We start from the raw sequence: 27428 nt of genomic DNA, 5'->3' as shown, positions 1-27428 counted from the left end.
GAATATTCTGCTTCTGCACCCTAGAGCCTTAGATCAAAATTAATAGTCCCCAATTGGTGTTCCGTAAAGCCCTATGGTTCCGTGGAAAGGTTACAGCGGCTACACGAGATAGTACTTTTATCAGGTGTTCCGCCGAAAGAACGTTAATTATTTAGAGTTCCATGGAAGAAAAATATTGAGAGCCCCTGACTTAGATCAACTAATTCAAATACTAAAATAGTCTAAACTAATTTGTACGACCACCTTTTATAAAGACTCTTCCATTATAACGACCATTAAAAANTGAAAAAAAAATCAAGCGAATTCCCCATTGTTTTTACGAGAGACTAAAATTGCAAAAAGTAAAATTTAATTAAGAAAGGTTAAAATTCGCAACATAATTAGCATATTTATTTCAGTTTACTATAAGAGGTAGAACGGTAGAAATAGCGAGAATCTGGTTCATCGGACCATTCATCGGAGTTGGCAGTTCTATGATCTGTTAATAAGTTTCTGTTAATTTAATACGAATAATTTGAAACGTAAGTTATAGTGGTAGTTATTACTATTGAATAATTAAAGGATAATAAATAAATAAAAATGGGCTGAGTTTCAACTTTTCCCTTTGTTTTTAGTCACCTGTGGCATTCCTGCGAATAATTAGCCATCACCAACTTGCCGTTAAACTTGTAGAATAATTAGCCATATGCCAACTTGCTCCGCTTTCTAAAAAAGTAATTTCTAGTGGTAACGAAATTGAAGTAACTTTTACTTTATTTTTCATTTTCAGTCATTTTTCCACCACTACAATATCAAAAATATACTCTACAATTCCACCACTACAATATCAAAAGTATCTTATAAAATGCACCTTGACTGAATTAAACTTTTCGCAGGTGCCCAGCTTTTGTTAAATAAAGTAAGTTAGAATTAAACTTGTTGCTGCAATTTTAAAATGTGGGCGTAACTATCCTTTTCCTACAAATGTAACGATTTTATTCACTACCACTTTATTAAATCTTTTGCAGAAAGCGGAGCAGTTAGCATCCCTGTTTGCTATCCTTAAAGGCAGCACTGATATTGTTCCCCACTAGGACTGGGCGATACATCGATGCATCGGAAAACATCGATGTTGTGCAATCATCGCCGATCCGATGCTTAGACTGGCCTCCTTTTCGAAGCATCGTGAATTTCGATGTGAGCACGATGTTTTCCGATGTCAGGTTGACATCGATGTTTCCCGATGCCGCGAAGCACGATTCTCCCTCTCCAACATCGATGTTCGCAAGCACGCGCGATGAGCATTTTCCCCCGATCATGCGGCGACATCGATTGTCGTCACGATATTTTCCCCTATGTTTCTTCCTTCGCGAAGCATCAAGTAACGATGTGCTCACACGATGATTTCCGATGTGACTAGACGATCTTTCCCCTTGTGTTCCTTCTTTCGCGAATTGTCGAGTAACGATGTGCTCACACGATGATTTCCGATGTGACTATAACTCATCGCCAATGAAAGATGAAAAGGTGTTTTCTTCATTTCGTGTAAATCCAAGAAAAGAAAGTGATTCTCGGAGGATTATTTATGTTTTGTTATTTGACAATACTTTGAGATCATTTTTGTCTTGTTGAAGAAACGATCGTCTGTTTCGATAAGACTTTTTATTTATTTACTTTTTTACCNAAAAAAAAAGTAAAGGTGTGCAAGAATGCAAAATTTGGCAAAACCAAATGTGAAATAGTAATGTGACATCGCGATGTATCGAAACATCACGATGTTTGAGTGGCGATGCATCACGATGCTGAAATCTTAACATCGCCCAGTCCTATTCCCCACTAATGATGCGTTTGTGCAATACTTCGTAGCAGGGATGCCACTGGCGACTAAGAATGTAAAGAAGTTGTAGAAATGCAGTTCACTTTTATTTAATTATTATCTCTGCAATTCAATCGTAACTAGTACTTTGACTTACATTCCAAATTATTCATATTGGAAACAAAAACATTCTTTACATACTTGTCCAATATTTCAAGAGAAATAGGATTCCCAGTTCGAACTTTATGACTATGACATTCATAAGTTAAATGGAAAAAAAATATTATATAAAAAGTTGCTATTTTTAATTTAATTTCTTTTAATAAAATTTGAATTTTATTAACTAACACTTTTTGAATTTTTAGCTGCCCGTGGCAATACTGTAAAAATGATGCAAAATGTACCATTTAAAAAAATAGTAGTCGTGAAACTTAAACTAAGAGTTGATAATTTCCAGTGTGACTACTTCTTTAGTTTTAAGTTTAGTCCACTTTAGTTTTTTTGATCAAAACATATCGCTACTTATACTGATAATGTATATTCTAATCACAGAAATATCCTACATTGTGTAAAAAAGTCCCAAAAATTAATAAATTTAACGTTTTTTATGGAATAATCAATAAATTATAAAATAAAAATTAATAATAAATTTAATTAATCTATTTTTTTTTGTTGAAAATCTCATTTAAGAGTTTTCTTTGACTCTAAGCTACATATTTAAGTAAGAACGCATACCATTTTTTAAAGCCTAGTCGATCTCAGAAGTACATAATGCTCCTAAAGCATTTTAAATTAATGTTATTTTTGTTTTTATTTAATTCGTGAAACCTATATTATTTTTCTAGAACCATGTATCAAGATTTCGGATAGACTATTTCAGGAATAGTAGGATTTGTTATTTACTAGTCTAGCTGATTTTTCTACATTTTGGAAATAAAGCATAAAAGTGAGTAAAAAAAATGCATTAATTTATTAACAATTAATACAAGTTTTCATGATACCGAATATANATATATATGATTTTTTATTTTGTGTTTCATACTGTATTGCATAACCATAAATTATTAAAATGCTAAATGTAATATTTTTCACTTATTTTGACCTAAATTAATACAAAATAATGTAAAAATGTATGAGAAGCATATTTAATAAAAATTTTACGTCAAAGGATTTACTATTCAGTCCAATGCTTTAATTTCAAATTCAGCAATGAGTCCAACAGAACGCATTTCATTACATAAAATGAAACAAAAAATGTTCAAAAATATTAATTCGTTACCGATTAAGCGAATTTCGGACATATTATTCTCGGTAGGTTAACATGGAGGAAATAAAATATCTTTTTTGTGCAACGGGGACCCTTAAGTGCTATGGACATTTTTAATAAGTTCTAATTATTAATAAAATATTGTGCTTCGGTTCTTTACTACTGGGGAATATCTTCGTCAAAAATCGCCAAGTTTGGGTGTGCGGAGAAGGTAATAGGGGGTGAGATGGAGCAATTGATTACGACACGGAACAGTTTTTACTAATCTTATATAAACGTTCTTATATAAGTTCAGAAAAAGAAGAATTATACTGCCCTGTGATGCTTTGTCAAGGTCATTAGTTTTGTTGATTAGAATTAGAAATGAGTGAAGAACTAGGCAGAGAATGTAACTTTATAAAATTTTTCTTCTTCTTAAATCTGAATCAGTGACCTTCAAAGTATATTTCTCTGAAGGACAACAGGTTCTTCAGTATCATGTAAAAAGTGAAATGATGTTTTCAATAAACTTTTTGTTGTCTGCAATAACCTTTATCATAATTCATAACGTCTAACTTTATGAAATAACCAGTGGCCCTCGTCCCTTGAGTTGCAAATTCGTTAATGTTTCAGAATTATTTTTATTTCAGGGCAGCTACTTGTCCTGAAAATACTGGTAGAACGGATATTTTATTTCTTCTTATTTGTGGAAAATAAACTAACCCTGATTACCGCTTACTTTCTTTTTCTTACAACAATGTACAGATTATCATCATTATCGAAATTTATCTGGGCGCCTGAGGCCCGTTAGCGGCCTTTTTCCCAACTTACAGATTATAAACTTTTTTACAAGTAAATTTACTTTAAAACTTTTGATAGTTACGAATAATTGTAATCCTTTTGAAAAAAGAAATAAATTTAATGTTTTTACTACTAGTATTTTATATTTTCGTGAAAAAAGTAGAAATTATTTCTCAAATTAGCTTCTCTTAAATTTAAATTCGAATTTATTCAATTCGAAGTTATTATTGAAGTATTTAAAGTACGTCCATCTCCCTCTTTCTTTTTTTAAGTGTATCCTGCTCATAAATGGTCAGAATTCTTAAAAAATGATGATTTTAATAAATTGTGAGAGAATTGAGGCATTATAAAAAATTATACGACAAAGATCAAAAAAATAATGTAGAAATATATTTTAAATGAAGCTATTAAAATTTAGAGTTTACTTAAATGTTGCCAACTAAGATCGAAAAATACCAAATATAAATTTGGTGCCATATTACAATAAACATACATTATATACAGGGTGTCTGAGTTAAGCGTTTCAGAACTTCTAAGACGGGTAGGGGGCATCCTGACGACTCGAAATCATATAGCAATGTGGGGTCGGAAATGCTTTCCTGAAGCGGTGACGTACACAGAAGCACCATAAAGAAAAGAGACCGTAAGTGAAAAATCGCTATAATAATACATTGAAAAAATTATATGGTACATGGGCCAAAGTAAGTGTTCAAAGTTTCTGCCACCGGCTACAATGTACACCTCACATCCCCGGCGCATGGACATTCGGACATTCTGCAATACTCCAGGCATATCTCGCAGGCAGCTACTGCGATTCTTGCAACCAGCATTATCAACAGGGGTGTCATAAACCAGTGTTTTCATATGACTCCAGAAATCAAGACATGATAGGTCGGGTGACTTAAGAGGCCATATAATTTTTTCAATGTATTATTATGGCGATTTTTCACTTACGGTCTCTTTTCTTTATGGTGCTTCTGTGTACGTCACAGCTTCAGGAAAGCATTTCCGACTCCACATTGCTATAATGATTTCGAGTTGTCAGGATGCCCCCTACCCCTCTTAGAAGTTCTGAAACGCTTAACTGAGACACCCTGTATTATTCATAAAACGCTAGTTCAAGGTATTTCTTTAAATGACACCATCAAATACTAAAACAACAAAATAACTAAATAATTCTTAGTAAATACAGCTAGTTACGGAATTTCGGGTAACGATTAGTTAATTTAAAAAGAAAGATGTCAAAAAGAAAACTTCTTGATAACAACAATAACAATAAATTTTATTTTTGTAATAACCGCACGAGATCTTTATTATTAATTTAAGTGATGTATAACAAAAGTAAACTATAGACATATCAAATGTAAATTTTAAAAACAAAACGAAAGTTCACAATTGTTAATTTCAAACATGAGGTCGTGTGTACCACATCTTTGTGTTTTTTTTTCAATAAGGCGCTAACACTACTGCCAATGTAAAGAAATAAATTTTTAGAGTATCAGATATGCAAAATTAGAATGTTTTTACATAAAAATTTAATTCTGTAATTGTTTTTTGGTATTATTTTATTCAAGGAATGGCGGCTTCCACAAAGTTGACATGGGCTCAACGCATCAGCTATGGAGTGGGTCATTCCCTCAACGACCTCTGTTCCACCATGTGGTTCAGCTATCTAATTATCTACCTGCAGTTGGTGCTGGGCTTCAACTCAAACTACGCTGGTCTGATTCTCCTGATAGGACAGACAGTGGACGCCATAGCAACTCCTCTGTTGGGTTACGAAGCGAGTCACCCTAGACAAAGCAAAATTTGCAAGAAGTACGGAAGAAGGAAATTTATGCATCTGATTGGTAATGTATCCAATGTATCTTGCAATTTGATTTCTTATATATCCAATGTATCTTGCAATTTGATTGGTAATGTATTCAAAGTATCTTGAAATTTGAGTGGTAATGTATCCAATGAATCTTGCGATTTGATTGGTAATGTATCCAAAGTGTCTCGCAATTTGATTGGTAATGTATAAAATGTATCTTGCAATTTGAATGGTAAAATGTATCAAATGTGTGATGCAATTTGAATGGTAAAACGTATCTAATGTATAATGCAATCTGATTGGAAATATATGACACGTATTGTGCACCTGGTTTATCAACCAGGTGGTACCAGGTATTTATTGTATCGTGCGTTTAATGGATAATGCATTCAGTAAATATCAAACCAGTAATATATCTGGTTGGTAATATGACAAACGTAACGTGTGCCTGGTTGATAAGGTATTTATTGTATCATATGTCTAATGGATAATGCATTCAGTAAATACATAGCTGTAACATATCTGGTATTGAATAAAATTTATCACCTCTAGCACAAAAACCTGATAATTTCAGTTTTTTGAAATTTTTAACAGATATTGAATTATTATAAAAATATTTTTTAATCAAAATTCGATTATTTTTATTCTTTAAATTTATTAACAAATAAATTATTAATAATTATGTAACAAAAAATTTCGACTATAAGATTGCAAACTATTTGGTTATGATTTATGTTTATATAGTTGTTCTTAGATCTGGGTTTAGCAGAGCTGTTGTTCATTCTTGTGAATATTATCTTCGACCTTCGTTTATTGCAGAAGTAGGGAAGCCAATTGCTCTTCCTTTTGCAAAACTTTTAATAAATTGGTAGCGTATTAAATAGTAAAACTTGTAGAATAAGGATAACTACGCTTACTTATGATAAGTGTCATTATGAGCTCATTGTAATAAGGTTTCATTTCATATGATATTTTGAATTTTTGTATATATGTGGTGATAGAAAAATATGTGGTGGTAGAAAAATTACTTACAATGAAAAATTCTAAGCTAAACACACCTTAAATTTCGTTACCACTAGAAAATACTTTTTTTACAAAGTGGGACGAATTGGCATCTCTGAAGATGATTTTCAAATTGCATCTGATGTTCAAGTTACAACTGCTGGCATCTCTGCAGATCATGTACAAATAGTTCAAATTGTAAAAAAAAAAGATCATTTAGTTTAAAACTTTTTTTTGGAGAACAATCAAAATCAAAAACGTAATAATAGCAGAGTAAAATAAGACAATATTACAGGTAAATACCTTTCAATTTGAAATAAAAAAATATTTTACAGGAAATCGACATCTTTTTGACTTTTATTAATTTTATGCAGAAGATAAATATGGAAATTAGTATAGGAAAACCGGATCCTACTATTCAATTTTCCGGACAATAAAAATGTACCGACAACAATGAAATACATCATTATACTTTTTCATATATATTTGGATTTGTATAAGAGATACAGAATATCAATTCGAAAGGTATTCGTAAGGTACCGTCAATTACACAGTATCAATTCGTAAGGAACACTCTTTATAAATGTGGTTTGAAATTTTTTCTTAAAATTCCACTGTAATTAAATTAAATTAATTTGTGCATAAGTAAGGAGTATAGTTTCTTCATTTAGGCATTACTTCTGTATTGCAAAATAATGTTGATACAATATCAATTCGTAAGGTTAGGAGCACTCTTTTTCACTTCAAAGTTAAAATGCTTTTGGTTTCAATAACATTGAAGTGGTAGCCAAAACGAAAACCTATAGAATACATTTCATCATAAATTTGCTAACTTTTCATTCATTTATATTGTGGTTTATAACTTTCTCATAATAAGGCCTAAAATTTTTAATTTTTGGTTTTCTTCAGGCACGATATGTGTTGTGGTTAGTTTTCCTTTCATCTTCAGCTCTTGTCCCGGATGCAACAAGGCCAGTCCGTTTGCCATGACCATTCTGCTCATCCCTTTGGTGATCATCTTCCAGGTGGGATGGGCAGCTGTCCAGGTGTCCCACATGTCACTTATACCTGCCATCACTCCTCATGAAAGCGAAAGAGACTTTCTCAATGTTCTCAGGTGAATGAATGTTCTCTTTAATACAGTCGGATTTAAATTTTTGAAAAAATAAACTGTGGGCAAAATAAATCAGGCATAAAAGAAAGAATAAAAATTTGCATTGGAATATGGGATTTCAAACTCCATCAAGAAAATGTTTTCAATTATACAAGAATAATAAACGAAAATAATACTGTATTTCCACTCATGTTACATATTTACAAACATGTAATATGCTGAAACCAATTAATATCAGTTTGAGCACGTAAATTCAACTCAAGTTACATATTGAAACTAATGAGTGAAAGGTTCGAAATTGGTTTCAGATGCATTTGCGTGCATACATTCAAATCTCGTTTCATGTGTAATGCACAATGCGATCGGGGCGGAGGCACTTATCTGTTTTAGTTTCATGCTTATGTTTACCTCATAAGTGAAGCGATCTCCGCAGCAAATAAAGAGGTTTAACCCCTTGGGGACGGGTGATTCATAAAAGCATTCGTACAAAATTAGACTCAGGATGTAAATGAATAAAAAACGGTAGCTTAAATGTAAGCTTTGCTCATTTGACAGACTTACTTTGCTTTTGCTTTAATTAATGTTAGTTTATTCATATATATATAATCAATGTTAGTTCAAAGTAGAACTAAATAATTTTATTTTGAACAAAAGTAATGGTGAATTAAATAAATCAAACAATTATAACCCCACCCACAAATAAACTACTAAAATACTACTTTGGTTACCAGTTTTATCTTTTTACCCTGATTGATACGGTTTTATGCTGCCACGTATTTGTGACAGTCGGCCCGAAAGAGTTAATGGGCTCTTTACGTAACAAATTTTGCTTTGTATTTTTATGAGGAAGTATATGAGGATATATTATGAGGAAACTTCTTCGTACCCTTCAGAACTGCTTAGCTCAGTTAACAGTTAATTTAGCTGGGTCACATAATGAGAATTTGGCTAGTTATCCATTAAATATATTTTTGCACGCCTATCATTCTTAAAGATATTTCGAACAACAACATCAAAGTATTATATTCAAGATGACCATCGTCCTCAGGAAAACTAAGATAACTGGTAGCACTATGTTTAAAAGAACATTCGAAAACTATCCCCTGTAACTTCCCGATTGTTTAAAAAAATTATTTCTCAGTGAGAATCTCTATGAGAGATGTCTAATTTCTGAATATTAAACTGGAAAGTTAAAGCAGTTGAGTTGTCAAATAACCTTTAAAAAATTTCACTACCATCTTCTTAGTTGTCAGAGAACACTGCTTAGCTTAACCCCTTGGGGACGGGTGATTCAGAAAAGCATTCGTACAAAATCAGAATCAAGTTGCAATTAAATAAAAAACGGTAACTTAAATGTAGTCGTTACTAATTTGACAGACTTACTTTGCTTTTATTTTAATTATTGTTAGTTTAATCATATATATAATCAATGTTAATTCAAAGTATAACTAAATAGTTTTATTTTGAACAAAGTAATGGTGAATTAAATAAATCAAAAAATTATAACTCCGCCTACAAATAAACTTGTAAAGAAATACTTTGATTACCAGTTTTATCTTCTTACCCTGATTGATACGGTTTTTTGCTGTCACGTATTTGTGACAGTCGGCGCGAAAGGGTTAATCATATTAAACAACAAAAGCTAAAATCTAAATTATTTAATCTAGGTATGCTATCAACACAGCCTCTGATATAGGAACGTATGTCATCGTTTGGGCAGTGTTTGATCTGACGAGGCAGCCGACTGGTGATGTGAAAGCTATTAACAACAATTACGCTGAAAAATTTCTGGTAAGTCATCAGATGTTATAGTTTGTAAAACTGATAATAAGAACTTTAAATTCAGGTTATATCATATTAAGGGTTTCCAACTTTTTACGCTTTTTAGGGAAATTTTGTCTAAATGGTTCATGTTTTAATGTATGATTCTATATTTTTTAAATTTAATTTAAAGTTATTTTGCAACATGTAAACTTAAATTCCTATGAAACGCTAACATGTCAATAGCTCTCTCGTCTAAAGCTTTTATTTTGTTGGCAAAATTGCCAAACATTCTCAACGTTTTAATTTTCAAATGTCTATACACTGCCCTTACATGACTCCCACATATCTTAAAGTTTTCTTTAAAAGTGCTCCTTGACATCAAGTTAGAAGTTCTAATCCTTCGATTTTAATTTCAATATTAAAGTTAACAAAATTCAGTAGATAAAAATTTGATTACAGAGCTCAATCTAATTTTAATATTTTTTATTATTTATAAATTTAATAAATTTTTTTAATAAATTTATTAATAAATTTTTGTTGTTGAATTTTTTTTTATCGATGCACCTAGAAGTCAAGTAAGGAGACCTCACTCTATGATATTAATATCAATTTAACTATATGATTTTATGATATTAATATCAAGTTCACAATTTAAAGGAAGATTTGATTACAGGACTCCTAAGGACCTTTCTCTTTAAAAAAAAAATTGCCATAGAGTTAGGTTAAAAGTTTTAACACTATGGTGTTAATTTCAATATTATTGTTAGAGCCGAGGTGAATCAGGGGATAAAGCGTTCGCCTTCCAATGAGGTGAACCGGGTTCCAATCCCAGTGATGGCTGGTCAATACGAATTCCGCAGCCGGGTAGCTCCGACCACAGTGCTGACGAAAAGTATCAGTGGTAGACGGATCATGGGATAGACTCCCTTTACCGTTACGTTAACCGTGGGAGATTTTAATGGTTTTCCTCTCCATGTTTCGAAAATGTGGATTAGTTCCATCAAAAAAAGTCCTCCAGGAAGGCAAATTTCGTCCAATACTTGATCCAGGAGTTCCCTTGTCTTATAGATTGGGTTCAAAATTACAAGACTACGGAATTGAACATCAGTAGTCGTAAACCAAAGATTGAGTCAGATGTTCAACGTAGGTTGGAAAAAAAATATTATTGTTAACAACTCAGTAAAAGAAAATTTGATTACAGGCTCCCATGAACCGCAAAATTCTTTTAAAAAAATATTCCATGAATTCAGGTAAGAAGTTCTAATTCTGTGTTGTGAATTTCAGTATTAAAGTTAAGGTATACCTAATCAGGGCATACCTAAAGCTTCAAAAAATTTTTTTTTAAAAAAAAAGGAGTGGAATGACAAGAAATTTCTAAACTAATACTTTGTTTTCAGGTCATCGTCTTGATCGTCGTCGGAGTTGGTTCCTTTTTCTCCATTATGTTCCACATAGGAGTGAAGGAGGTGCCATCTCAGTCGGCACACTCGTCAGAGAAGGATGATGACAGTATAGAGCGACAGAAGGAAGAGGAATTCAGAAAGAATATCCATCTATCGTGGAGAGGATGGATTAGAGAAAAGCATTTTTATCAGGTAATGCAACAGAATTTTTTTTTCTGTTTTAGTCTGTTTTTAGAAATTTCATTATGTTGAATCAGCGAATTTTAGCAAATAATATGCTATTATTACGATTTTTGTGAGTTCGTAGCAATTATTTATAACTGTTGGGCAAAGTCTTGTTTATTTCAAACCAGCACCCTCTTTTATTTTTATTGAAATTGGCGTAATATTTCATTAAATGAGGAAATCGACATTCTATTATTATTTTTTTTTTAAAAAAATAAGATGCGTGTATGATTTAGTTCTTTTAGTGTATGAAAAGTTACTCCGCCACTTTTTAAATGACACCATTTCTAAAAGATACAAGCACGATCTTTCGAATTGTGTCACGTACGATATTCCATATCATTTGCTGATAAAATATTGTTTACACAGAGTTAGTATATTTTATAACTGTCGTTAAATAGCCGATCCAATTTAGGGTCTACGACTACTGATGATCAACTCCATAGCCATTAAATTTTGAACCCAATCCAGAAGACAAGGGAACTCCTGGATCAAGTATGAGGAGAAATTCACCTTCGTAGAGGACTTTTTGATGGAGCTAATCCGTGTTTACTTTACATGAGGAGGAAAACCACGAAAACTTCTCACTATTAGCCTGACAGCAATAGGACTCTAACCCATGATCTGTTGACCATTAAGGATATATTACGTCACCACTGTGGTTGGTGTTAGCCGGGGGCGGAATTCGTATTGACCAGTCATCACTGGGATTCGAACCCGATTCACCTCATTGGAAGACCGACGCTCTATCCCCTGAGCCATCACAGCTCAAAATTACAATGTTACTTCTAGACACCGGCGAGAACTTTTAATGGAACTAAATTTAATTTGCGTTACATGGAGAGGAAAACCACGAAAACCTCCCATTGTTAGCTTGATGGTAAGGGGACTCTAACCCATGATCCGCCTACCACTGAGGATATTTAATGAGAACTTTGTAGGTAATGTGCAAATCATCTACAAGTTTGCGGATTATGTTAGAAATTTGAGAAATGAAAAAATTTTTGACACTTTAACGGATCTCCCTAATCATTCTACACATTATCAAGATCAGGGGTTTCCAACTTACATGAGGCCGGGGCCACAATTAAAAACACAAATCAAATGGCGGGCCGCAAATTTACCATAATTTTATGTAGGACTCTTTTATGTTTGAAGGAACATTAAATATTACTGTCAGATTTTTACCAATTTGTACAAAACAAAAGTATTAAATTACAAATTAAAATAAGAAATAGGCTTTTAAAAATATTTAATTGCATATTAATAATACTTTTAAAAATATTAAATAAATAATAAAAATTCGGGCTACAATAACTTTACTATGTACCTTTGTATTAAACAATTAACGTGCAACAGATATCTAATTGTTATGATATAAAACTTTAAAAAGGTTGGCATTAAGACTTACCTAGTAGCACACAAAATATTCAATGAGAAAATTGAGGTTTGTCTGCTGTAGAATAGATATCTATAGATGTAGAATAGATATTTACATTTTAAATTTAAAATTTACAAATGTGTGTGTAAATATTTTCGTCCAAAATGAGTGGTTTCAAAAAGTTAAATCGGAGAATTTCTTCGCTAAAATTTCTGATACGCACATGCTAAATTATATTCCCAAAATACAAAAAAATTAAATAAAAAAGAGCAACATACACGATTATTTTTGTATTTGAATAAATATTTTCTTGGATGCAAAATCTGAGAAATAAATTTCTTTGCATCGTTGGTGTGTTAAATTTCACAGAAATGAAAAAAGTATTTCAAACCCATATAGATTTTTTACGAAAATTGTCCGCAAAAAAAATGACAAATGATATATTTTAATTCGCGGGTCACAAAAAAAAGGCTTCGCGGGCCGTTAGTTGGAAACCCCTGATCTAGATAGTGTGCCATACCTGCCAACTCTTCCGGAAGATTTTATTTTCATATTTAAAGTGGTAGCAATACACAGGTTATTCCAACTTACTTTTTAAATTGTAATGATAATTATAAATGAGTTTGACCACCACTACATATAAATAATAACAATAAATATATGAAAGCATAATAATCCTTGCTCAAGCGAATTTCAACGAGATCAAAATATAAATATATTTTTGAGTCAGATTGTTTTTCGTTTATTGTTCTACAACCACTCTGAAAACCCATTCTCGGAAAGAGTGAAAGTTGGCAGGTATGGTATGCGATATAACTGATTTCTACACTTTAACGGTAACGTTATAAATAAATAATGGTGTTAATGAATAGTTGTTCCTTTTGATGAAATGGAATATTTTTGCTACGAATTTTTATTTTCAGAATAAATAGCAGGCTTGCCAAAGTAATCATATATGGCAGTACTTTTACTTTCGTTACTTGTACCGCCGGTACAAGTAAAAAGTACGTAGTTTATCCTAATTCTCGTTACTTTTTAAATTTAGTACTTTTACTTGTACTTTCGTTACTTTTTTAGGGAAAAAGTACAAGTATTTGTAACGGAGATGTCGAATGAAATCGTTACTTTTTTCTAAAACTCGGTCAGCTTTCTAAAAATAAAAAATAAAAAAATGCTTTCGAAATGCAATTATTTTGAAAAATGAATAAAAGTATTAATTAGCAAGTTATTTTCATTTATTTTCGAGTTTTATGCATTTGTTTAATAAAATTTTAAAAAAAAATGATGGATTTTGTTATTACGTTTTTAAATTTTCTTTTTGAACTCACTAGTAATACATTTTTGTCTTAATACATTTTTTACTAAATGCATTTTTACCTAGTACATTTTTTACTAAAATTATGTTTATGCCCGACCTTGTCAAACAACGCCCAGTCAAATCTCTAAGAACTTCAGAACTATTTGTGCTATTGTAAACTATTATAATTACTATTTTAACTCTTGAAAACTCGAAGGTATTAATTTAGCCGCTGATACTAAAATTCGTTTACAAATTTTAATTATTCCGTTAGGCAGAAATGTTCGGAAAATGATTTCCTCGCATGACTTGAGCATTAGCCATTGTTACAAATAAAACTGTAGACTGTTCTGTTTCAACTTATACTGCACATTCAATTATTTTTTACTAGCTCAAAGATCACAAAGCTATCTGAAACCCCGTGTTTGCTTTGTTTATGTTTGTGCTTTTAAAACGCGTTTCTATAGAGTTAAAAATTTTTAAATCAATGGTAATTTAAATAAATAAAAATAATAAACTAAAAATTAAAATCAATAGATAAAATTTCTTTTTCGCGCAAATCCATAAAAAGTTTGATATTAAAATTATATTTGATTTTAAAATTATATTATACGATTATATTATAAAATTATATTATAATATTCTTCCGAATTTAAAAATAAATTAATGTCCATAACTTTCAAAATTAAAAATAATTAAATAAATAACAACAATTTTGCAAAAACATTAAAGAACATAAGAATATTATTCAATAAAATTTTAGGTTACTTTGAATTTTCGATTTCCTAGAAATGTACTTTTAAATCGTTACTTTTTTTGTTTAGTACTTGTACTTTTACTTGTACTTTTTACTCGTTACTTTTTAAAATAAGAACTTTTTACTTTTTACTCGTTACTTTTTTTAAAAATACTTGTACTTTTACTCGTTACTTTTTAAAAGTAACGTTGCCATATATGAAAGTAACTAATTTAAAAAAAAAGTAGTGAGAAAGTCATTTCACAATCAGCATTTGCGACTGCCTGGTACAAAATTTGCATTGAACGTCATTTCATTTCATTTCATTCATCATGCATTTCATTTTTCAAAAGCAATTTGATTTTGATTATTTTTGAAAAATTACTGTAAAAATATGTTTTAGTTTGTTTATACTACCAGTTAAATACATCTTCCAGTACCAGTTTGTTTTTATACCAGTTTGTTTTAAAAGACCCGAATTAGTGACAGGCTTGCGTTAGTATCCGACTTTGAAAAAATTGAGGAAATATTATTTCATTGTCAGCATTTACATCTGCCAGATGCAAAATTTTTGTTTTGATCGATCCTATTTCATTCACTAAGACTTTTAAATCATCAATGCATTATATTTTTCAAGAACATATTGGTTTTGATTACATTTGTAAAAAACTACTATTAAAATAATTTTGTTGTCTTCTTTTATAATAAAAAAAAGTATGTTTATATGATTTATTGGTATATTTAATAATTAGCTTTTGAAGTTGTAATTTTAAAAAGCAACTTCTCCTAAGAAAAAATTTACATTGAAAAAAATAGACGTATTCAGTCAATGCATTTTGTTTTTCATTTAAGAACGTTTTAATTTTGATTATCTTTTAAAAACAAATGTTAAAATAATTTTGTTTTTATTTTTTTTGAAAAAAAGTGTGTTTACAAGATTTATTGGTAAATTATATATTTAGTTTAAAATTTTTTTAATACTACAAAGCGACTTTTTCTAAAAAACAATTAAGGGTGATAGAAATCGTATTCAGTCAGTGCCTTATGCCTTTCCTTCAAAAAATACCTTTCCTTTCTTTGAAAAAAACATTATGTTATATTTAATAATTAGTTTTGCTTTTTCGATAATTTTGTTGAGATTTTTCAGAAAGAAAAAAGTGTGTTCATAAGAGTTATTGGTAAATTATATAACTTAAATTTTTTTTAATTCTACGAAGCTACTTAGTCTAGAAAAAATTCAGGCTAAAAAAACATCGCATTAAGCCAATGCATTATGTTTTTCTTTCAATAACATTCTTATCTTAATTATCTTAGAAATAATTAATTTAAAAATAATTTATTGCGATTTTTTTGAAAAGAAAAAAGTGTATTTAGATGATTTATTGGTAAATTATATAATAAGTTTAAAAATTTTTTAATTCCACGAGGTAACTTTTTCTGTGTAATAAATCAGTTAGGAAAAAAAATGTCGTATTCTTTATCAATCGAAGAACTATCTAAAAAAAGATATTTTTGAAGGTCATATTTACAAAAATGTATTTGTTTGACGTTTATTGCAGTCACGCAAAAAACTAGAGACAGACAATTTAAGTGTTTACTAGTGACTAGAATTTTAAATTAAGCATGCAAATGGTTCGATATACTGGTTTTTAGTGAAACTCTTTTGCTTCATCGTATAATAAATGATTACGCAAAGTAATTTAGCTTTGTTTTTTCGTTTCCATTTTTTAGATTTAGTAGAAAAACTTCTTCAATAAAAAAAAATACTTCGGTTTTTTAAGCCACAAAAATTCAAATTTAAGGAAATAATTATTTTAATAGGCTGTTCAAATATTGCCTAAGCACCTAAAAGGGAAGGGGCCTGTGATTTGCATCGATGGGGTTGAGGAGGCATGAGCAACGCTAGAATAAGTCAATAAAATCTCAATATATGACTTTTTTTAAAGAAATTTTTTTTATTTGTAATATTAACAAACAAATTAGGGAAAAAAAATATTCGCTTGAAAAGTTTCAAATTCAAAACGTTAAAAGAAAAAGGTCCAAAGAGAAAAATTCAGAGGTCATGAGTTTCGATCGCAATTTAAAAAAAAACATAAGATACCAAAAGAATACTCAATTCATAATTTTAAATTTGTTTTTATGTAATTAAGACAAAAATGTTCGTAAAAGTAAAGGGAACAAGAATTAGTGAAAACATGAATGAAAGAAAGATAAAAAGAAAAAGATTTAAAAAAAAAAACAGGAATGAAACATTGGTTTGTTGCAACGATTGGAAACTTCTACATCATCATTAGCATTTATAAGGGTGCCTGCAGCCATTTACGCCCCTTTAGATTGGAAATTTCAAAAAGATAATAAAATTGTCAAGATCTGTTCAAGACATTTTATGTCATACGTAACCACTTAAAATTATTTTTCGAGTTAATGGAAATACATTAAGTTACCTAGGAAACGCTTTTCCGACACTCAAGTGGTAGCTAAACTTAAGTAATTTCCGGTGTCGTTGAAAAAACTCAGCTACCTCTTTCTTTTTATTTATTCCAGGTTCTGGCAACACTGGGTAACGCAAGCATACAAGTACATGCATAACTTATGATATGAGTGTAGCTCTCTTAGAGAACAAAATCCATATTGTACTTACCTTAGTCATAAAATTCATCAGATCTAAATACGAGGGTTGTTTTTTTTTAAGTAAGGGCAATTTGAAAATAACAACCAAACGAATCGAACATTTTCAAGAAGCAAATTTATTTTCAGATTCTACATACGTTTCTCTATTTTTTCCCCCAACATAGTTGACAAGTTTGTTTGATTTGTTAAATTTGAACATTTTAAATTAACAGAATTGACCGTACAGTTTACCTATACAGCTGCAACTGAGCACAGTTGTCCACAAGGAATACCGAGACACGACACAAGCACTCGTTGCGACGCACGCGCCACCTGTTAGTGTACACAACAAAACGGCCCTTACTTAAAAAAAAAAATCCTCGTATTATTAAATATTTATGGCCAGATAAATTCAGCTCCAACGAAAAAAAAAACGAGATAAAAAAAGTTTTAAGCTGCATCGGAAATGTGATAAATTCCTTTTTTATTAACTGTGCCAAATTGCTAAACTACATGGTTTTAACCCCGTAACATATTTCAGAAAAATTGGACCAAAAATAGAAAATTTTTCTGACTGTTTAATTTTGTTCTTTATATTGTTAAAAAATGGTTTTTTATTGCAAAAATAAAATTTTAAATGCAATAACTACTGTATTTATAATTTTTGCTTGCGCATAAAAAAGTAATGGATTACACACACATCTTATTCAATTAGAGCAAATTAAATAATATTTTGAAACTAAATATAACTAGTGTAATATGACATAAAACACAATATGATTTTCAAGACATATAAATTTTACAAATCTTTTACAGTATGGTATATTACCAAACCCCCACCCACATCCCTTCCTCTACTGAAGTCGTAATCGGTGAATACTTAGGACCACTATTTCCATCTTATAGTGAATTAAGTATCCTAAAGTAGAAACGAACTCATCTTGGGCTTCACAAGATAGAAATGTTAATTTTTGAACGAATTTGACTATGTTAATTTTAATGAACATTTAACAGTAATGACTGAAAAATGTAAAATAAACATAAATTTAAATTTATTCATAGACCAAAATCATTAAATAACATTAAAACAGATTTTTATGTGTTTAATTGAACGAATTTGACTATGTTTATTTTAATGAACATTTAACAGTAATTACNAGAAATGACTTAAGCAAAAAGTTTTATTTTAACTGACAAATACTATATTATAATTTAAACTTTTTCTCTGACTATACTCATTTTCTTACTCTTTTTTTTGTTTTTTATGCATTTTACATTTCTGTGATAAAATAAAAAACTTTTAGTTGTTCTGCTTCTGAACACTGATGAAAACACATAATGATGAGCTTCATCAACAATCAAAAATATATACATTTATTTTACAAATTCCATATTATTAGGGTGGCGCCCTTCAGAGAATTAAAAATGCAAAATTATCTTCATTCTATTTACGCCGGATGTAAGCCGATGCTTTACATCCGGCGTTCAGTGGCAGACTACTATTTCATACTGTTTTACAACACATGGCTTTAGCCCTCTGGTGGGAAAGACTTTAAAACAAAACTTACAACAGTTACTTTTCTCAACAACTGAAATTTAGAATAGTGTGATTAAGAAAAATATGTGAACTGTTTGCAATTTCAAATTAATATTGAAATGTACAGGTTTAGAATTTTCTACAGTGAAAAGTTTTCGGAACTTCAGTATTCAAAAAGGTATACAAAAGCTAGACGTTCAGAGCGTATCCAATGAGCGAGCAAAGGGAGCAATGGATTGCGAAGCAATCCGAAATGAACTGCGAAAGCAGCTCCGGGGGTTGGTGAGCATTAGCGAGCAGGGGGCGAAGCCTCCTAGTATGATATAAAACACAACAATATAATTTTTAATACATAAATTTTACAAATCTTTTACAGCAGTGTTTCCCAAAGTGTGGCACGCGTACCCCCAGGGGTACGGGAACAGTTCAGCGGGGGTACGCTTTTTATACGAAATATCTTGCAACAAACGAAAATTTCAAAAAAATTTATTTAAAAGCAAAGCTAACCATGAACATTTACGATTATATATTTTTCTATTGACTATTTTTTGCGGAGTTAACAGTTAATAATTAGTGGTGTCAACAGCCAGTTGTGATTTTTAACTTTTGTGCAATTCTTTTATAGTAAAAAATACATTCATTTTTTTAATTAGTGGTACAAAGCGTTGCGAAAATTTTAGAAAGGGTACACAACTGTCATAAGTTTGGGAAACACTGTTTTACAGTATGGTATATTACCAAACCCCACACACATCCTTTCCTCTACTGAAGTCGTAATCGGTGATAACCTAGGACCACTATTTCCATCTTATAGTGAATTAAGTATTAAAACAGATTTTTATGTGTATAGATTTGAACGAATTTGACTATATTTATTTTAATGAACATTTAACAGTAATTACTGAAAAATGTAAAATACACACAAATTTAGATTTATTCTTAGACCAATAAAATTACTCTCTCAAATGAACATAAAGAGCCTGAGTAGGCGTCCCTAGCGGCGCATGATGACATTTCCAGACAAGGATTTTTATGGTATTCTCAATCATTTTTAAGTGGTATACCCTTCCTCCGAATTCGTTAAAGCCATGATGAGTCACTTTGTATATTGGTTTTGCTCATTAAAAGTAAAATTAATATTTATTTAATAAATAATTAAATCTATAAAAGTAAAATTTTATTCCATAAATATATTGTTCACTTACATTTATTTAATAATAAATTATCCTCTTCGGCTATTTTTTTCATAAAATTCAACTCATTCAAATCAGTTTGAAATTTTTCATGTTTGAATGTACACTTGAAATGCTTTTATTTCTGGAATTACAGTAAAATTACATCCCGTCTTGTAGCCAATGATTGTCCCTTTGTATTGTCAAAAATTCTCATCCAATATTTCTTTTACAGGTTAGCTTATTGTACATGTTGACAAGATTGTTCCAAAACATGGGAATGGTTTTCATGCCTCTTTACTTACAAGAGTCACTCAAGGCTAACAGTGTAAGTTATTTATTTATTGCACGTTTGTTATCGTCCAATTGAAAGTCCCGCGAGCTTTCTACGATTTTTGGGAAAATTTCTTCGCTAGGTGTGTTTTAATGTAATACTGCGCTTTGTTTCATAAATTTGATTTAAATTTATTTTCCCCACCACTGCAACGCTTTTGTTTTTAATTGTCTACCACTTTATAAAATTATTTCAAATAATTGGAAGTAGTAGTTGGTTAAATTATCAACAACTTTTAATGTTTTAACCTCGGTCTTTGGATTGAAATAACTGAATATTTAGACAAAAAAAGCTCGGTCTTTGGAGTTACACCACGCATTGGTGGACTAAATTGGTACAAAATATAGCAACAATTGTTACAGATTGTCGCTATGTATTTAATTTCGGAACATTAGTTAAAAGGAACACCAGATAATGGTTGAAAATCAAATATATAAATAAAAATTTAATACTTAAATTGGTAGCATAATTTAAACATAATTTTATTTTAAAATTAAAGAGTGTTGAATGTCGAAAATTTTCATTTAAAGCATAAATTTTTGACATAAATTCATTGTTGTAACTGAGTCAAAAAAGTAAAAGGTTGGCATAATTTCATTTTATTAATATCTCAATTTAACAATTTATTTGCTGCCGCGCCATATAAATAATAATTTTTTTTTTAAATAAACACACATAGGCACGAAGAATTCATTCTGTCCTAGAGCCATAAAAAGACAGATATAACATTTTTATTTTATTTTTGGTATATTTTGGATATAAAAATTACACGCAATATAAAAATTATACCCTTCTTTTTTTTTTTTTTAAATTAAAGTAGTCGTTAAGAGTTTTGCTAGACATAATTAAAATTAAAACTTTTGCCTGATAGCTTAAGTCCCTGTGGCAGAGTTGCGGTGACTTTGCGACATTGTCGCAGAACGTTTGTAAAGTTTTTGCATAAAGATTTTTTTATTTGGGATGGGCAAAAAATTGATTTTCCTTTGCGCATTATTTTTTGAAAGAAGTTTTTTTTTTCGGCAAATTTTTTTTCTTCAAAGATGCTTTTCGTACGCATTAGAGGGGAAAGAAATAATAAAGATTTTTCTATTCTCATTTGGGATTTGAAAAAAAAAATCGGTAATGTCTGGCTTTCGCAAATTGATGATATAAAATAAAAAACCGAAATCGCAAAAGTTTAAAACATAGTTTGCTCTAGAAATGATGCTCTTTCATTCTTTTTTCTTCTTTTCTTGAAAGAACACCATATTTTACATACTAATAAAGTATGGCTGAGTTGTTTTTTTGTAACATATTCAGATTTGTAGCAAGCAAACTAATCATTGCGATACATTTGCAGCTTTCTTTTTAAATTTATTTGAAATTAAAATGATTCAATATTTTTAATATGATATGACGCACATGAGAAAGTTAAAATGGCGCATTTGACTCTTTTATCGCTCAAAACTCGTACCGATTCCATCTCAAATTTATGTAGTGTTTTGATAATTTTGGCAATTATTGCTATGAATTTTCACTTGGTTTTTAAACGCTAAACGTACCATAAACGGTCAAATGACCGTTTAAGAACTTTTGAACTAAGAACCATCGTGAATTATTTAGCATTGAGTGAGTTCCTTGCAGTCAGGAGGCAGAGTGGTAGCTATGAGGGGGAATTGAAGCACCTTGTTTGAATAAATAAAAATATTGAAAATAAAAGAAAGCAGCTTGCTTTAAACTATGTGTGGCTATAGAACTGGATGCAGGTTGATGGTCGACGTGGGGAAAAGCTTGATAGATCTTTCAATATTGTTGTTGTTGAATCTGATACTATTGGTGCATCTGTGATTAAGAAATTTGTCGAGGCCATTATTTATTTTGATGATTGTAAGGCGTCGGATGTATGCTATAGGTCTGAATTTTGTATCTTTTTTGTAGTTTTCGAAGGTGAATATTTGGTTGAAGTTAGCTGTATTGCATTTTATGGCTTCGTAGAAGTTATACACAAATCAGACTACTAAACAATTTGTAAAATATTTTACAAAGTGGTAGATAAACTGAAACTAAAACTTTTAGAATTTTTGATTGCTTTACTTGCAATTTCAAAGCTTTCCCATAAAAGAGGTGGAACAAAGAGACTATTCGTGTGAACTTTCGAATAATTTGCAAGTAGAATGCAAAGTAACTTTAAATGAAATTTACAAAATATAGAGTCATACGTAAAAACCATAACTTAGACACTGGAAGACATTTTTCCTAAAAGTGTAGAAAGTTTTGTCTATTAAAATGTGTGTGAGTATAGGGTTGCCAACTACTACGCTTTTTGTAAAATATTTTGTGGAGCTGTAGACAATTAAAAACGAAAGTTTTCAGAATTTTTGGTAATTTTGCCAAAATTTTGAAAGAGAGAAAGAGAGAGAGAGAGAGAGCTGGAACAATGTGGCGCCTTATATATGAACTCTTTAAGTAATTTAAGTGTAGTGGTGTGGAAAATAACTGTTAATCAAATTTAAAAAAAAAGAAAAGGATTTGAACATAAATTTAATTACCACTGGAAGATATTTTTCTAAAAAGCGTAGAAAGCAGGCAGCCCTTAGGGAGCACTGACTGGTAAAAGCAGGGTGGCAGCAGTCTGGGAAAATTGAAAAAGTGACGAAAAATATTTAATGAGTTTATCATAGATTTTAAAATCTTCATTCAGTCGTAAAATAAATATTTAACTTACAAATATGTTTGATCGATGGTAGTTATTTTTCTTGTTTCTTCGATCTTTTTTATTTTTATTTTTTGGGAATATGACTACCAGCAAGAGCCAGCGTTTTCTGTACTGATAATATAATACCGTAAAACGTACTAATACCATGTTAACCCCCAAAACAGACTTCCGCAAGTTGTTTGCACAAATAATACAATGAGGGTCGTGGTGACTCAAGGGATAGAGCGCTCGCCTCCCAATGAAGTGAATCATGTTGGAATCCCAGCCTTGGCTGGTCGATACGAATGCCGCACCCGGCTCACACCTACAACAGTGCTGACGTAAAATATACTCAGTGGTAGACGGATCATGGGTTAAAGTCCCTTTGCTGTCAGACTAACCGTGGGAGGTTTTCGTGATTTTCCACTCCATGTAATGTAAATGCGGGTTAGTTTCATCAAAAAGTCCTCCACGAAGGCAAAATTTCTCCCAATACTTGATCCTGGAGTCCCCTTGTTTACTGGATTTGGTTTAAAATTTCAAAGCTATGAAGTTGAACATTGGTAGTCGTAATCCCCCCCCCAAAAAAAAAATACGTCAGCTGTTTAACGACTGTTATAAAATAAATTAAAATAATGAGGGTTCAACTTATAAGTATTTATTATGAAAAATTGAACTTATGGTGTTATCTGTATCGTTTCAGGATTTTATCGCTAAGATTCCACTAGTGATGAATATAAGTGGATTTGTAGTCTCCTGTACACTTCCTAAATTTTTTAGAGTCTTGAGTAAAAAAGTAAGTTGTTACAAAGTTTTAAACGTTTTTAAATTTCATATAAAACAGTAGTATTGAAAATTATAATTTATTTCGTTAGCATCTTTCAACATCGTTTCAGAAAATGCTTTCTTAAAAAGATGAAATTATATCTTCAAACAATAAAATGAAGATTTCCTGACAAAAAGTTCTTTAAAAATCAATTACGAACAAATATTGATGGTATTTGTCGATCTTCTTAAACCTTATAAATACCTAGTGATTTAAAATTATTGAGATTAAAATTATTGGTGATTTAAAATTATTGGTGAAAGAAATTTTTAAAACAAAATTTAAGTTTTTATAATGAGAAAGAAATGTTTAAGAAAAATCTGCAGATATTTGAAAGAAAATGGGATTTTCTCTCAAAAACTCATAAGATAATTGCTTGCTTAGCTATTATTTCGGAGAAACAAAATATTAATATCTACTGTGAAATACAGAGGTTGGACAAAAATATGGAAATTCATCTATTTTAAATGTATGTAAACAATTTTACTTTTAGAATCGAATGTTTTTGAAAAACAGTTGGCATGATACCCAAGTCACAATTTTTGATGGTTTTCCATTGATGGACCAACATAATCTTGATAGTAACCATCAGTAATTCCATCATGAACCCTTATATTTTTTGATAGTAACCAACATAAGTAACCATCACTCCAATAGACTGATTTACGATAGTCCAACTTAAGTAACCATCACTCCAATAGACTGATTTACGATAGTCCAACATAAGAATAGCAGCTTGTTTTGATGGGTTGTTCATGTTAAACCAGCAGAAATTTCCATCATTGATTCTTAGAAATCAAATCTTGGAATTGTCATGAACCACCATCTCCTCAACGTAGCAATTCGGTCTGATTTATGATGGGCTGAACCAACTGCTGAACCAACAAGAATTCCCATTAAATCATCATGGAAATGTTTCGTTGGAACTATCATGGATCTTCATGAATTGTCGGTTCTTGAGAATCAAATTCTCTTGCTGGTTAACCATCAAAGTATTAAAGTAGCAATTTCCATCATGAAATGATGGAAGTTTGTTGGTATACCAAACACCATGAGCACAGAATGGAAAATGTTGGATGACGGTGACCATCAAATGAAGTTGAATCATCAAATGAGGTTGGACCATCATGAAACGTACTGAAAACAACATGAACCATCAAAAGTTTTTGATGGGACCATCAGGAATTTTGTCTTCGGATTTTAGAAATGGTCATTTTTCCCCATGCAAAAATAAAATTTATCAAAATGAAGAAAGGAAGTTTCTAACCTTTTTCTGGCTTTAATACTAGCAATTTAGAAATTATTTTATTAAGTTGAGATATTTATATAAGAATGCTTTTAAAATTATAACTTCCTGCTTTCATTTTTTGTCGATGCAAATTTTGCTTGAGTGAAAAAGATGCCATTTCTAATAATTATTCTTTATTCAGAAGTATCGCATTTTTTGTAAAGGAAAGCTTCAATCATGATCTTTCAAACTATGCCAACAGTTTTGCGGCATAAAGCCTTTCTAAACATTTTTGCTGATAAAAGAAAGATGGCTTACTTGAATTAGTATGGAAGTGTTTCCATATTTTCATCCAACCTCTCTATTAGTATGGATTAAAACGTTATTCATTAATATTTTATACTTGGTTTAATATGATTAATGTGACTGATGCGGACGCCTACGTTGAAAGGCCCTGAATAACAACATTAAAAAAATCAGAATTTCAAAAACATTTTCTGACCAAGTGTTTCAATTAATCTCAACATCCCAAATTCTACTTCAAGGTATAACTTAAATCTTTCCTGAACTATTTGGAGCTCTAGGAAAACAAAAGTACAATGCTCAAAATTTGAAATAATTTTAAACAGAGCAATATATTTATACATTTATAATCGATATAAGTTCATAAAATCAATAAACAACATGCTTAACTGTTAGCGCGCAACATGCTTAATTTTAAAAATAATTCTAGTTACTTTCATAAATTTCCTCCTTTGTTCACGTTATTATTTCATTTTTTTGAAGCATTGGTGCATTATAAAGAGTAAATTTTATCTCAGGATAATTATACATATTTCGAAATGCCTCTGTCATAAAGGAATGCATCCTGAAGAGAACCTTAGCATTTATTTCATTTTATTATATTTCTATTTCCATTACGCCATGTTATTATATATTTCTATTATACCATGTTATTATATATTTCCATTATATGTTATAAAGAGTAATATTACGCATTATAAAGAGTAATTTTTATCTTAGAATAATTATTCTTTATACAGAAATATCGCATTTATTGTAAAGGATGTGTCCTGATGAAGATCTTTGCGCTTTCCCAATCTTTCCTTGTTTTCTTCCTTGTGTTTATATATATATCCTGCTCTAATGAGTGCTGATACGATTTTGCAGGTGACATTCTTAGCTGGAACTGTTCTTGCAGTCGGTGGATGTGCTTGGATCTCCGTAGGTGAGGGGGACAGTTTCTGCAGTCAGGGGATATATGGTGTGGGTGTGATGCTCGGGGCTGCCGCTTCAATGCTCATTGTTAGTTCTCTCTCCTTCACGCACGATCTCATAGGCACCAGCTCAGTAAGTACACACGAAATGTGCTGTAAATTTTCAAAATAAAAGCAATGTTTTTATTCCTTTAGGTTTTTATCCGCTCTTCTTCGTATTTAGCAAATTAAATATGGACATGGCAAAAATTGCGTTGTAAAGAAAGTTGACAGGCCACAAAACGCGCCTTTTTAGTGAACTAGAAGTTTTATTTAATTAAACTTATATACTTTATTTGTTAAATTTGAGATGGTAAAAGATCTACTTGAACTGCGAACAAAAACTGAATAATGATTGCAAGTTTTCCGGAACACTAGCGAGTTTTCTAAAAAAATTTTGGTGAAGGCCAGGGTCAATGCCAGCCTGCTGGGTCAGGGAAGAAGAAGAAAGGTTGATGAGATTATTAAGTTCCAGGTTAAAATTTAAAATGACATCTTTAAAAATGAAATTCCTACTAGTATTAAGGTAAATTAGTAACCAAAATTATAAATGTGGCAGATCTATGAGATCCACGTTATCCCAATGTGTTTATTACAAAGAAAATAATTGAAGAAATTAAAAACTATTGGAAATATTTTTGTAGTGCGGAAGCCACTATCAACTATTTTTCAGCATTAAAAAACTTAAGTACCACTTTTTGATTTTTTTTTTTCCGGGTGGTGGTGGCAACCCTCATAGAGTATTATTTGTGAAATCTCGATTTTTCTTAAAGATGTCGGGGAGATTGCTTCAAATGCCGGATTATATCATAATTACAACTTTGAAATTGGATAATCTCACTTCAAGAAGAAGAAGAGAACGGATATCCACACATGTGACCTATGACGTCAGTCGATCGTTTTTCAGCAAAATGGCGCGTTTAAGTTGAGCTAAGATTCTATCTAAAAGTTAGAATGCTAATTTACGTGAAGTTAAATAAATAAAGCGCCAAATGGCACATCGAATTTGTTAAAATGTAATTCTTTCTCGTATACGCTTTTAGTTAACTTAGATTTATTATTTGTTTATGTATCTTATTGTAATCGTGATTTATTTCTGTTTTGTGTACCTGCAATTTCGATGTTTATATAGTTTGTTTATGTTCCACGTGACTTTGTGCCTGTATTTGCGTTAAATAAGAAATATATAGTGAAAGAATTGAAATCTTTGC

General features: G+C 30.7%; 1 protein-coding gene across 2 annotated transcripts in view; it reads left to right on the top strand.

Annotated features, from left to right (window-relative positions):
• Nucleotides 1-2607: 2607 nt before the first annotated feature.
• Nucleotides 2608-27428, top strand: part of LOC107441782 (major facilitator superfamily domain-containing protein 12-like) — a 39359-nt gene continuing 14538 nt past the window's right edge. For both annotated transcript variants that reach the window (XM_071186442.1, XM_043054356.2), the window contains exons 1-8: nt 2608-2741; nt 5417-5692; nt 7570-7777; nt 9442-9565; nt 10936-11133; nt 20135-20227; nt 23611-23703; nt 26132-26311. In XM_071186442.1, the coding sequence (XP_071042543.1) occupies nt 5419-5692; nt 7570-7777; nt 9442-9565; nt 10936-11133; nt 20135-20227; nt 23611-23703; nt 26132-26311 (1170 nt within the window). In that variant the 5' untranslated portion in view covers nt 2608-2741; nt 5417-5418. The remainder of the gene's footprint in view (nt 2742-5416; nt 5693-7569; nt 7778-9441; nt 9566-10935; nt 11134-20134; nt 20228-23610; nt 23704-26131; nt 26312-27428) is intronic.

The sequence above is a fragment of the Parasteatoda tepidariorum genome, chromosome 10 (assembly GCF_043381705.1).
Source record: "Parasteatoda tepidariorum isolate YZ-2023 chromosome 10, CAS_Ptep_4.0, whole genome shotgun sequence".
In the NCBI taxonomy this organism is placed as follows: domain Eukaryota; kingdom Metazoa; phylum Arthropoda; class Arachnida; order Araneae; family Theridiidae; genus Parasteatoda; species Parasteatoda tepidariorum.
The sequence above is the reverse complement of the archived record's forward strand: the minus strand, read 5'-3'. Positions and strand labels throughout refer to the sequence as shown.